The sequence below is a fragment of the Penaeus japonicus genome, unplaced genomic scaffold, assembly GCF_977035675.1.
Source record: "Penaeus japonicus unplaced genomic scaffold, GWHDUDI00000001_assembly GWHDUDI00000014, whole genome shotgun sequence".
In the NCBI taxonomy this organism is placed as follows: domain Eukaryota; kingdom Metazoa; phylum Arthropoda; class Malacostraca; order Decapoda; family Penaeidae; genus Penaeus; species Penaeus japonicus.
Window position 1 is genome coordinate 26,041,142 of NW_028234416.1, and position 13,011 is coordinate 26,054,152.

General features: G+C 34.2%; 1 protein-coding gene across 1 annotated transcript in view; it reads right to left on the bottom strand.

The window, feature by feature from the left end:
• Positions 1-225: 225 nt before the first annotated feature.
• The window catches only part of Strump (WASH complex subunit strump), a 13,513-nt gene continuing 727 nt past the window's right edge, over positions 226-13,011 (bottom strand). Inside the window, exons 2-22 of the mRNA XM_043028352.2 lie at positions 11,702-11,851; positions 11,432-11,534; positions 10,047-10,238; positions 9,628-9,848; positions 9,442-9,514; positions 9,086-9,331; positions 8,728-8,970; positions 7,540-7,650; positions 7,059-7,281; positions 6,640-6,818; positions 6,220-6,387; positions 5,370-5,510; positions 4,914-5,096; positions 4,388-4,540; positions 3,917-4,071; positions 3,527-3,689; positions 2,813-2,915; positions 2,360-2,543; positions 1,955-2,181; positions 1,434-1,593; positions 226-1,214 (exon numbers count right to left, since the gene is read on the bottom strand). Of these exons, the coding sequence (XP_042884286.2) occupies positions 1,073-1,214; positions 1,434-1,593; positions 1,955-2,181; positions 2,360-2,543; positions 2,813-2,915; positions 3,527-3,689; positions 3,917-4,071; positions 4,388-4,540; positions 4,914-5,096; positions 5,370-5,510; positions 6,220-6,387; positions 6,640-6,818; positions 7,059-7,281; positions 7,540-7,650; positions 8,728-8,970; positions 9,086-9,331; positions 9,442-9,514; positions 9,628-9,848; positions 10,047-10,238; positions 11,432-11,534; positions 11,702-11,823 (3,492 nt within the window). The 5' untranslated portion in view covers positions 11,824-11,851 and the 3' untranslated portion in view covers positions 226-1,072. The remainder of the gene's footprint in view (positions 1,215-1,433; positions 1,594-1,954; positions 2,182-2,359; positions 2,544-2,812; positions 2,916-3,526; positions 3,690-3,916; positions 4,072-4,387; positions 4,541-4,913; positions 5,097-5,369; positions 5,511-6,219; positions 6,388-6,639; positions 6,819-7,058; positions 7,282-7,539; positions 7,651-8,727; positions 8,971-9,085; positions 9,332-9,441; positions 9,515-9,627; positions 9,849-10,046; positions 10,239-11,431; positions 11,535-11,701; positions 11,852-13,011) is intronic.

The following is a 13,011-nucleotide window of genomic DNA, read 5'->3' on the forward strand; positions in this document are numbered from 1 at the left end:
GTAATAATTAATGTGTGTTCCCCTATGCTGGATGGTCTACATAAATATTTCAAGGGATTTCTTAAAGCTTTTTATCACATGTAAAACCATTTGTCATCTCTATCCTTTAAGGTAATGTGTTTCTTGCTTTATATTCACCAAAATTATAAATGTCTTTTTCTAAATATTGTTTTATTAGGAAACTAAAGGAAGTAGAAGTCCTGCTCAGGAAACCAAACAAAAATCTGTTAAAAAATAATGCATATCAATACATGCATTGCTTTAAGCAATTTTATTGAATTTAAATCCCTCCAGGACAGACTCCCTAACAGAATATATATATATATTTATTATATACCAGCAACTATCTCAATATTACAGATCATGTGTAAACACAAGAGGGTACTTGAAATAAAATTCCTTTTTTGTGCAAATCATATTTTGCCTAAAATCACATCTATTATAATTAAATTATTCAGCAAGTGTAAATTAAGACACTACTTTTGTGATTAGAAACCTCAATAACATTTAAAATACAATGTTGTAATTATGCTGATATGACTAGCATTACTGACATCAACAGAAACTAAACCCAAATAACTGCTGAATATCTTCCAAGATCCCAGAACTAAAATGATACATGCAGATCACGAAGTGGCACAATGTTATACTATTACAGGCTTCCTTCTTCCAGGTTATATTGGGAGTATTAATATAAACAGACATTTACAACTTGAATATCATTCTTGATCACTTATTTCTAAAACTGGAATGTAAATAGGTGGAAACCATTTTTGTGTGAACTGACATGAAATTAAGGAGATAAATAATATGAATACTGTTTCCTTGAATTATGTTAGATGTGAGTTGACATAAGTAGCCAACATTTATTTTAATGAGATTTTCATTCAATTATACAAAATCCATTAACATTTTCATAATTAGAAAAATATCTATAAATATATACATTAACTATATTGTGACAACATCCAACAATAACTAGTATCCTGTTATTCCAAAACAAGACAATCAATTTACAGCCATATGTCAACTTCTTGACACACAAAAATCAAAACCTCCTAAGAGGATTACTTTAACCTATATGTGCAGCAAGGAGATGCTGAGGAACATATAATGATAATGTCTTTTTGGACACAGCCATTTTCTTGGCAACTTCTTGCAATACTGCCAGTCCAGTTAATGTCTCATGAGGTAAGTCTGCAGCCTTGGTAGTACTGGAAAAAAAATGAAAGTAATAATGTTAATACTGGTGATCTTTTGAGTTTTACTTTTTTATATTATATATAGTTTCTAGAGTAACAGTGGTGATTCAATGTCTCAACATGAAAAATATACAAAATAATAATAATGATAAACAAATGCAAATACATTATCAAGTGTGGCAAAGTCGAATATAATACTATATACCTACTAGCTATGCACATTTCACAAACCTTGCCGCAGTATGTGTTGTGAAAGATGTGATGTATTGGGATAGAAGCTCAATGAAACGCAGTGTGTGATCCTGGTGAAACTGTCGGAGCACAGATGCAAGTCCCATCACAAGCAGTTCTCCATCAATTCCCTCAGTTCCTCTGATGCCAGTCAGGGTACCTGTTTCCATAGATACACATTATGTTATATTTTATATATTGAATTTACCAAGGCTAAAATGCTTCAAATCCTCCCTTTTCACACAAACTTAAATGAATGATTATGAATGCCTCAACCTTCCCTTTTTCAGATGAGACTAAGGAAAAGGTTTTTTAAACTCCATATATTTTGGCAGTAACACTGAAGTGATACTGAAATTTAACAAAGTGCCTGAATATAGCCCTATTCATTGCAGCTATTATATTAATGAAAAATTAATTAAGCAACATAAAATCTGTTTTCCTACTTCAATACTGGAACATAATCATCATTGCAATGCACCTGCAACAAATAAAGGCAATCCATTCAATGCCAGACCTACCAAGCATTTTTGCATAATGTATCTTTGGAATCTGGTTGATCACAGTCAACAATAGCACCATGCTCAGAGGAGCCAGAGCCTGTGTGGTGATGTAGATCCTGTTGAGAGGCTGAGTCATCCCACACCACTCCAAAAAGATGCTGAGTTCACTGGTTAGAGCACCATCTTCATCTGGGTATGGTCTTGTAGGATCGGCGTAATGCTTCTTCACGTCTGACATAAGGGACCTGAACCAAAGACACACAGGTTGTTATAGGAAATCTTTGAACAGGATAATATTAATGTGACAGATTTTTCTACCATGATACTTGAAGTCATCAATGACCCTTTTTAATCACCAAGTTTTTACAAATTGAAGCAAAGTAACGCTAAAAAGGCAACATATACAAATTAAAAGAACCATACTCATTCATGGTTGATAGAGCAGCTGCAAGATATTTGGCATCAAACTTGCATGAGGAATTGAGGCGATTTGCAGCATGGAGCCTGAGGATTTGCATCTGTCCTATTCGCATAATACGATCAACAATAGACGTTGACAATTTGTTAGTGCGCTGAGCCCATCCAACATACTGCCTCTGAGGTTGTGCTGTTGATGGATAATATAGATAAGAAGTGTTGAGCAAAACTAAGGGAAATTATGTATACAATAGTTTCTGTCCTAGCCTTTTACAGAAGTTTAATTTAAAGAAAACTAATTGTCTATACTTTCTCTCCTCTTTCCAATCCTCCTTACAATCATTTCTTAAACCCTATTTCTCACTTTACTTATTTCTTCTGAAACATCAAACATCATCAGAGCACATCACATGATCTTCATTTTCTTTTGTTTTTTCTTATTAATTTAAAACCACATACCAACTACATGAGTATTTGGGGTCAACTGGGGTGCTGCTGCTCTCAGTATCTCCTTTATGGTGGGGTCTTTCTGGCATGCAACCTCAATCTCCCGAACCAAATTCTGAAAGGAAATTTGTGTGCCACCTTTACCTCGTTGAAAATGAATAGTACGGTTTTGAATGTCATTTCCGCATAAATGAGGATAAGTTTAAGCTCTCCTTATGTGAGATTATACAGAGTGATACTCATCTTGAAAATTTTACTTCCTCTTAATTCCCGATTACTGAGCTACCTTGATTGATAAAATTATTTAAATGCAATTTCAAGCTGAGTCCCTTCAATTTATCATCAGTTTAAAAAAAAGTGTCAGGCTGTTTTCCTGGATTTATATTGGTGTGAATAGGACATGGTATTAGAGGAATTACAGTCATTAGGTGTTAAAATAACCAGTTTAAGAATGTTTACATACAAATTTGGATGAATTGATTATCTATGGTAACAAAATTTTGATATAATCAAAAGCATAGAGGAAAATCTCATAGGAGCCATAAAATGTACTGAATTTTCAACAATTTATATAACTTGGTCCCTTTCTAAGAAAATAATCTTGCATCAAAGTCCTCACAGTAGACATTTGAAAAAAATACATTGATAAATACTTTATGGTTAATACAAACTGTGCAAAAAATATATATGAATTCAAAAAAACAAGAGAGACGAAAACCATATTACCTGTAACTCAGTAACAATCAAGAAAGCCAGCAATTTGTCAACACCTGTAAGCCCAGCTGTACTGATACTGGACTCTACTTTTCCCATGACAGAACTTGACAGCACTTCAGTATGGGTTTTACTGTCATACCAAGTTCCTAACTGAGGAACATACACAGTTGTCCTGGAACAGAAATATAATAAATCAAGTTGTCACATAACTAAATATAATTCTTTATACCTTATAATATGCAAGAAATAACAAAGGAATCATAAATTCATGCATTTTGACTTTTTCCATTATTAATTCTCATTCATAGCTTTACTAACAGCAATCACAACATCCATACACACAACCAAGATATAAAATAAATATACACCATATACATCTGCATTGTCAATAAAAATTACTTGGGATCTGTGATACGAAGAATCTCTCGTACAAGCCTTCCCACGAAGTTTACAGATTGGGCGTCAACTGGTTGAAACTTGGGTATTGGGATTGCAATACTTTGGTATACACTCTCATGGTCAGATATTTTCTTCTTAAGCAATTGGTTACACTCCTGTGATGGTATAGATATAAATACTAAGTATCAAAGTGACTGTTTACTAATTAAAATAAAAGGAATTATTACATTTTCTATTTCAAATATACAAATTGTTTAAAACTAATTCACACTTTTGTCTATTTTAATTCAATCTATACAAAAAAATATTTGAATTTTTGAAATCAACAGGTCAAGTTCAGCATGATACCCGAAAACATAATAATAGGAATACTGGTAAAAAAAAATTGCATGACTAAATTTGGTATGTGCATTCTTTAGGGGTTAAACAACACAGACAAATGAACAATACTATTATCTTTAACCTCTTTACCTGTTCCACATTGTAGTTGACAATTCGAGACATTTCTTCCTGCCAGATCTTCAATCCATACATACTAATATAGTCTTGGATATACTCAAATGAAGTACGAAAACCAGTCATCTGTTGTTCAACTGCACTCAGTCTTTTGTAAAGTTCACTTCCCTATGGGGTGGAAAATGTATTAAGTGCCTTAAAATATCATATATATCATAAAAGGCAATGTGTTTCATATCTCATGTTAAAAACTTTCTTGGTAAACACAGTAATACAATATGATCACAAATAAGTTTATAATGTAATGACTAATATTGTCTGTGCCTTAATTTTACTTACTCTATTCTGGATTCCAAAGAGAGCAGAAAAGATATATACATAAAATATCTGCTTCATAGTATTTTTTAAAAGACATTCTACTAATAAATACAGAATTATCTTTACCATATCCTATATGCAATACAAATAAATACTATTCGCCAATACTTTTTACCAATAAAGAGATATGCGGAGGGCAGATCCCAAACACACACATGCATACCTTCACTTTAGTATTAAATGTCAATCCATCATGTAATATCTTGGCCACTAACAGCACCAATTCCCTGCGTACGCCATCCTCCAGTAGGCGGCGAGGATCGACCTGGATCACACCAACGAGAGTCGTCTCCATCATGGCAACGCCCTCTGCCAGCACAGCCACGCCGTGACTCAACTCAGCCATCTGTGGGGAGGGGAAAGATTGAGGCAATTAAGATCAGATTTGGAGTGGATTGTGTATAGTGTATATTGTATTGTATCGTGGATATTGTATATCACATTTCTTTTACTTATTCCTAATCTTGAAAACTACCAATATACTCTCAATTTAAATTAGGATTTCAAGAATTTCTCACAAGGTTCTGCTGTAGATGTCAACTATCACCTTCTTAACAGAAAAAAAAACTATAATTCATATCAATGCAATGACATCCTAAAACTCAGCCTAGGTCAGCACCTGATATCTGTCCTGCAGCTGTGCATAATCTCTCATCTTGTCCTTATCAAGACGCGTGGGTATTGACTTAATCCTTCCTGTCTGAAGTTTGATAATTTTTGCAAGCAAGCCAAACATGGTTTCAGGGATAATTTGAAGTACCTGGAATTAAGAGATTCATTAATAAACATTTCAGGTTACCACTGAGAGTTACTGTATATAAACATGAAGAAATGCACCTTATGCAAAATTTATATATGAAACCAATAAAACACAGTAATGAAAGTTACCCCCCAAAATAGAAAATGTTAAAAATTAAAAGGGCTGTAAGATTATAATAATTACATAAAATTACACTTTTCATGTCACACTCATTTCAATACAATCTTTTAATCTGTTCTTCATTTTTACCTTCCTTTCTACTAATTACAAACTAAAAGCAAATAAAATTAAATAAAATTACAAATAACATTCCCAGCAATAGCACTACAAAACCCTACAATTCATTGACAGATGACGTGATATCACATCTCTGGAATATTTCCGACAAAACGGACGATGTCTTTTGACAATCTTATGACAATCATGGTTTTGCCATATGTACACATTATACATAGTTATGTTTGTATATTCACATTACAGTTGCATTTATATATACACATATCTCTTGACTTTATCCAAATGAAATAAAAAATTATAATACCCCTTTGAATAGTGAAAGATTCAGCGCAGCCATGCACCTCAACAAATCTCTTAGTGGAAAGCTGTGTTCGCTTGCTATTTTGCTGACGAGAGCAGAAATTGGCAAATATACCTCCCATTGTGAATGGCTTAAAATATGATTCAGCACAAAAAAAATCATAATACTTACTTTTCTGACATAAGCAACAAGCTCTCCAGAATAATATGCAGACACAGAAATGAGATCTGGACTGCGTGCTTGATTGATTCTCAAAAGTGGCAAATCTAGTCCAGAGGATATCTTCAGAAAAGTGGCTCGCATTCTGGCAACATGGGATGGGTCCTTCTTGATAGCAGACTGAAAGTCAATAGAAGAACTTTATAATCTTGTTCCTTGCCTATTTTCATGGGTTAATGCTATTCATGAAGGGTTATAGATATTTTTGCTTCTCATGGTTTAATACTTAAGGCAGTTCTGATGTTAACACTATTTTTGCTGTTATAATATTAGCATATTGCCATATATTTGGTAAAACATGAAATGTGTTTCATTATTCATGATGTGTTCAGTCTTCATAATCTCTTTGATGCAATAAGAACTCCAACTCACCTGCATTATTTGTGTGTATTCATCTACCAACTTCCATGCAAAAGACAAGTCTGATATAAGAGACAAAGTGACCAGATTGTCCTCAGTGATTCCAGCAACTCTCACTAATGCTTGCAAGGCCCCTACCACCTCTCCTACTGCTTGGACTACACCAGCACTCGATTCCAGCCCATGGAACTCTATGAGGAGAAATTTTGTTAATTACATGGGGGACAAAGAATCACAGCTGATTATTTTGTTGCATATTTTGAGACAACTTCCTGTCTATGTGGCCTACTGTAATATAAGTCCATGAAAGTGGAAACCTTTCTGTAGTCTAAGACATACCTAAGGCCACTTGGAAAAAAAAGAGGAATACTACATAGCATAAGGTTCTAAGCCTAGCATAACTTATAATATCTGATTGTATATATTCATACCTTTAACTTCCTTGAGTGCCTGTATCAGCTGTATAATCTTCCTCCCAGATGATCCAGGTTCATCCAATTTGAGGCTTAAGATCTGTTCCCCAATGTCTTTGAACCATTTCTGAAGCCGTTCATTCTTGGCCACTCGAGCAAGAGGCCTACTCCCAGCGAATACCTCTGACAGCTCCAATACTTGCTCGTTGGCCTCTTTGCGGTATTTATCCCATCTGACTGACTGTTGCAAAAAAAAAATTTGGAAATATTCATATGTATACAATAAAGAAAAAAAAAAGATATATATGTAATAAACCAGTGACTCATGTTACAATTTGTTAATTTGCCTTATATAGCACTGTAATCTTGTTTTACATTTTTTACTCATATTTGGGGATAAGCCAGAGCAGTAGTGTGATTTTGATTTAGTAATGCTGCCCTTTGCTTACATTGTGAGTAGGCCTAAATCCTGTAGTGTACTAGTTCTTATCATAAATACCTTTTCCTCAAATAGCCTCTTGTAAATGGTGTTCAGTTCAAGCTCTAATGTAGCAGTGTTTAGCATCAGATGAAACACCATCATAGGGGAGTACTGCATATCACTCACCACCTGCCAAACAAAAAGAGTTTGTTATATTGGTTACTTGGTGTAAGTTCTAGCATGAGACCTGAAGTGGCTCATGTTGAGGCCATCCCGGGGTATTGCCCCCTTTTATCAGCATGCTGCAATACCATTTTTTTCTATTCTTTTGCTCCTATAGAAATGTTTCTGTAATACTTTATAAGGCTTTTTGGTTAAGGCAATTTTGTCCTTTTCTTTGCCCTTTTATACTCTTTATATATAATACCATTATCTTACCTGCTATAATAATAAAAAAATAAAATTATATACTATGTATAAACAAAGGGTAATATACACTGTAGTATTCTTGAACATGCATTACAAATGCCTATTACAAAATTATTGCTCAGGTTCTACGATGGAGGCACCTTGGAGACAACCAGCAGTCTAAGTTGTTGTATGACTCACAATGCAGTGATAGTACTGGAATCTTCTGTGGTATGAATTCAATATAAAGTCCAATATTTGGCCTACTCGCAATAATTTCCTTTAAAAAATTATCAATGCCTCCAGAACACAAACAATTATGGACACACATTTATAAGTGTGTATTTGCCAACAGTGTCTCTAATGAGGCAGAATCCTTGGCTTCCTGTCATTAGCTGATCACTTGCTGTGCACCACCAAATATCCATCATTTGCCCTTGCCTAGGTAGTGGTATTTAGATGCGTCATTTATTTAACCATGATTTAATGCCTATGCCATTCGAGAGGCCGCATTTGGAAAAGCAAGTTTTGCCCCCGTCGTGACTGGGTTAATGAGGCAGAATATTTTTATATATTTATCACAAACAGATCTTCCAAAATCAGGGTCATATGCCCTTGCCTAGGTAGTGGTATTTTAGAATGCTTGAGTGGGTCCATTGTTAATGCCTATGCCATTTCAGAAGTTGGCAATCCAATTTTGCTGATAAACACACAGTTTTGTTGATAGCCTGGTATATTTGGCTTAGTAGTTTATCATAAACAGATCTTCTAAAATCAGGGTATTACATTTCATCTTTCATGATCATTGACAAAGTCATGTATTACATTTTTCTATTCAAAAGAATATTATATATATACCTGATCTCGTACAGCTCTGCACCTTTTATTCCCTTCACCGCCTGCCTTTGCCAGCGTTGCAGCATGAAGCACAGCCCATCTCAGAGTTACATTACATTCCCTCAGGAGGTTCAGAATTCTGTTGTTATGATCCAGGACTCTTGCTTCACTCATGGCTCCTTCAGAGAGAAGCTGGTCAGTTTGTTTTGTGAGTTTCCCCATTTTTGCACCGACTTTGGTTGCTTGTTCTTTGATGTTTGAGACCTGGAATTTAAAATTTGTTTGGTTTACACAACAATTTTAATGAGAGCTAGAACTGTAATCTGTATCAAGCAATATTTTCAGTATATACTAACATTCTCTTCAACAAAAAACATACCTCTAGAGTGTTATTCAGTGCTTGCTTGGCTGCTTTGTAAGGCTCCCAGGAATCAATCAGGTTGGCAGTCATGCCCATGTAATAGCTGAGGACCCAATTATCAGGGAAAAATCTATCCACTATCTCCCTCATTTTAGCGGTTTGGGAGTGAAGGGTCGCCGGGGTAAAGAAAAGGCAGACGTAAAGCATGGAAGACTGGTTCGCTAGTGCGGCTGATCGGTGCTCTGGGGATGGATAGGCCTGAACCTGCAAGGGAAAAGTTAACAGCTCAGAATTAAATAGATTCTTGTGTATTAGATATTATGATTAGAAAATGTGACCCAACACAAAAATTCATATTTCTGTGCACAGCTAACCTGGTGATAGATGTCATCTGATCGTAAGTGTCCTAAGACTAAACCAAGGTAAGTTGCAGGTAACTCCACTCTCCTGAAAGTGATAAAAAAAGAAAAAAAAAATCATTATAATTATGCAGATTACAATAAATAGGAAGTCAAAATACACAATCCTTAAATGAATATTCTGACCCTAATGCAACTTACCTAAAATAATCTTCCGGATAATTGTTTGGTCTTCTGCTACCCGGCAGAGTTGAAAATCCTGTAGATCTGAGCAGCTTGCACACATCGTCAATGTTGGTATCACTAGAGGCCTTCTGCCCTGCATAACGATGATAGGCTACAATGATCCTTTCTCGAATTACTCCCGCAAAGAGGGAGTCAACCACGAGCAGCATGACTCCGTACAGGTGTAGCGCTTCACACTGCAGAAGTAGTGTTGTAAAATTTATCTATCATTAGTTCTTTTAGTTATAAGCTTAACTAAGACCTTAAAAAAACATGAAGGTAAATTTGGCAAACCCTTAATAGATTTTTTTTCTAATAATTGAAAAATGTACACAAATAAAATAAAATGTATATATATTTTGTTACTGTCTATAACATTATATTTTTCTACATACCATAAGCTGTTTTCCATCTTCATTGGTGAAAACATTCTCCAGTGTTCTCTGTATATATGTCCCTTCATTGAGGTCTTGCAAAAAGCTGTTGAGGTCTGTCACATACCGATGAATACTCTCAAAGGCTGCATATATTCTCTCAATGATGGAGCTGTGATTCTCACGGATTTCATCATCTATGTCAGCTAGGACCTGCAATTCAGTAATAAGGTTTGGTAATCTCAAAAATAGAAGTCCATATGAACTTTACTATATTTGTTATAATATACTTAACCCACTGCATATGGGTGTCATGACATACATGACACAGGAGCTTTGGCCTGACAATGGGCATCATGACGTATGTGATGTTAGGGGATTTTGGATCACTTTCTTATTTCATTGTCTTCTGAGTAATGAGTGGGTGGTGGTGACAATGGCAGTCATAAATACTATAATTACAATAATCTTACGCAAAATGGGTTTCATCTAACATCCAAAACCTAGATGGCATCACTTTCTTCTACCACCAGCAGGAGAGAGAGCCTTGAATGGCATCCATACATGGTCTCTAGCAAGTACTATCTTTAGAGAGCGATGGCACACAACAAGTTGTGGACCTCTTGTTCTAAAGTATTGCCAATGAAGAATGTGTAGACTGAATGAGAAGAGGAAGGTGACTCAAACCATGCCCAGTGTCTATAATGTGCCCCTGTACCAGTATGGAACTGTGGAACTTGCAGTCATAAGCACAGGTTTCCTTCCTCTTCCCTACCTCTTTATGTTATCTTCATTGTGAATGGTTACATGTTTCTTATTTGTTCACGAGAGTACATAAATTTGAAAAAAATAAAGTTGCTTTTTGTCCTCCCATAAAACAGCAATACTTCTATCACACTGAGTATACAGAAAATAATGAGCTGATATGGACTCTATATTACAATTTTAGTTAACTGCAGAATTGATATAACCTGTAATATGACACCTATGAGTCTCTCAATACAATAAATTATACCAAAAAATATACCACAAAAATGGCTCTAGGTTTACTGAAAGAGAGAGGGAAAGGTCAAGATATGTTGCATGAAGCTGCCTGGCTCTGAAATAAAACCCCTCCTGGAGATTGGGCAAGCAAATATATCACTCATCCACAATGGATTAATATCAATCTTGAATGTCAGCACATTGTTTAAAGGCAACTTGTAAGATACAGTTAAAAAAAAAGAAAAGAAAAAAAATCACATACACTTCTGCAGAAATACCCGGTATGAATCTTTATATAATCAATGTTAATGTAAGATATCAATATCATATCCAAATTTTATATATATATTTAAAATGAAGTTATTAGTATTTGAAGACATCCTCATGTAATTTTATATAAAGAAACCAGTCATCGTACTTACAGGCGTATCCTCAATCTTCTTATTAAAACCCTCTGGAGCTTTGAAATAAGTGAAGTCCAGAACAATGTCTCCATATTTCTGCTGCTCAACTTTGGTCTCTAATCTGAAATAATGAATAGAAGAATTCAAATCATCAGAATTCTTTACTAAGATTACATAGAAAAAAAAAAAGTATTTGCTTTAGTTCAATTCAGACTTAATATTCAGACACACGATAATAGTCAATCCCTGAATAAATCTAAAATTCCTAATAATGATAATATCTTTTACCTGAATACTTGAGGAACGTAGTCAGACAAGCGCATCAACTCTGCAATAATGGAATTTGCTCTTGCCACAAGCCGGAGCAGAGTCTGCCCGCATACATTATTTTCTGCCAGAAAATCCATCATTGCCTGTGATTCATCACCCTAGAATTTCCTGAAAGTATTATTAAATCATTCATTTATATTTCTTTATACACTACACTCATATACACTTTGGCTGCATACATATCCACATACACAAGATTACGGTTTATGGAAAATAACCACACATATGATAGGAGACATAGATAATACACATTTACTAATACTTAACAGGTTTTAATTAGACTATTTGAATTGTATGTATAAATAAATATTGTCAAAAAAATTATTCTTCATTAATTTCTTTTAATAATTCATCTGTTTATATATATATCTATCTATATATATGTATATATATAGATATGTATATATATATATATATATGTATATACATATATATATATGTATATACATATATATATATGTATATACATATATATATATGTATATACATATATATATATATATGTATATATAATATATATATATATATATATATATATATATAAAAGTTCTGCACTTCACCCTTTTATTCTTACTTGAAGGTGAAAATTGAGAAAATGGGAAAGCGAGATGTCTCAAATGCCTAATTAGGATCCAATTTATGACTGATAAAAATTGGAATGGTCTCACTTTGCCACTTCCATGTTTTATATTTCAATCTAGCATTCAGTGTTGTAGCTCTCCAAGACTGCATTTTTGTAAATATAAAAAATCAAATTTTTGTTATATCTTTTTATGCTTAAAACTGAAGCAAAAGAAAAGTGAGACTAAACTTTTGGTCACTGGTTAGAAATGACAACCTAGGCAGCAGCAGGAATAAATTTCCTATTCATTTTTTTTTTTTTTTTTATAGTGAGTGTTTTCCCCTTCCCATTTGGAATTGCATCCTACTCAAATGGCTAACTAACATGAATCCGGTCTGAATGTAGTAATGTCAGATTTTTGTTCTCAGTAATATTCAAGTCATTGGTGCTTCTGCAATGGCAAACAAACCAGCATATGCATTTTGGCAAGAGAGAGCTTGGACTATTTTTTTAATTGATTATAAATTGGGAGGTTTATAAGTTCTATCTTAGTAGATTATACATGGTGGAGATTTGTTGGCCTTTTCCAAAGCAATGATATAAATGGAGGCCATATGTAAGCCAGTGGCAGACAAGGTTGTTTTAGTATAGTTCACCAGAAAAAAAAAAGTTGTCACCATTATAGGCAGTGTATTCCCAGACTGAC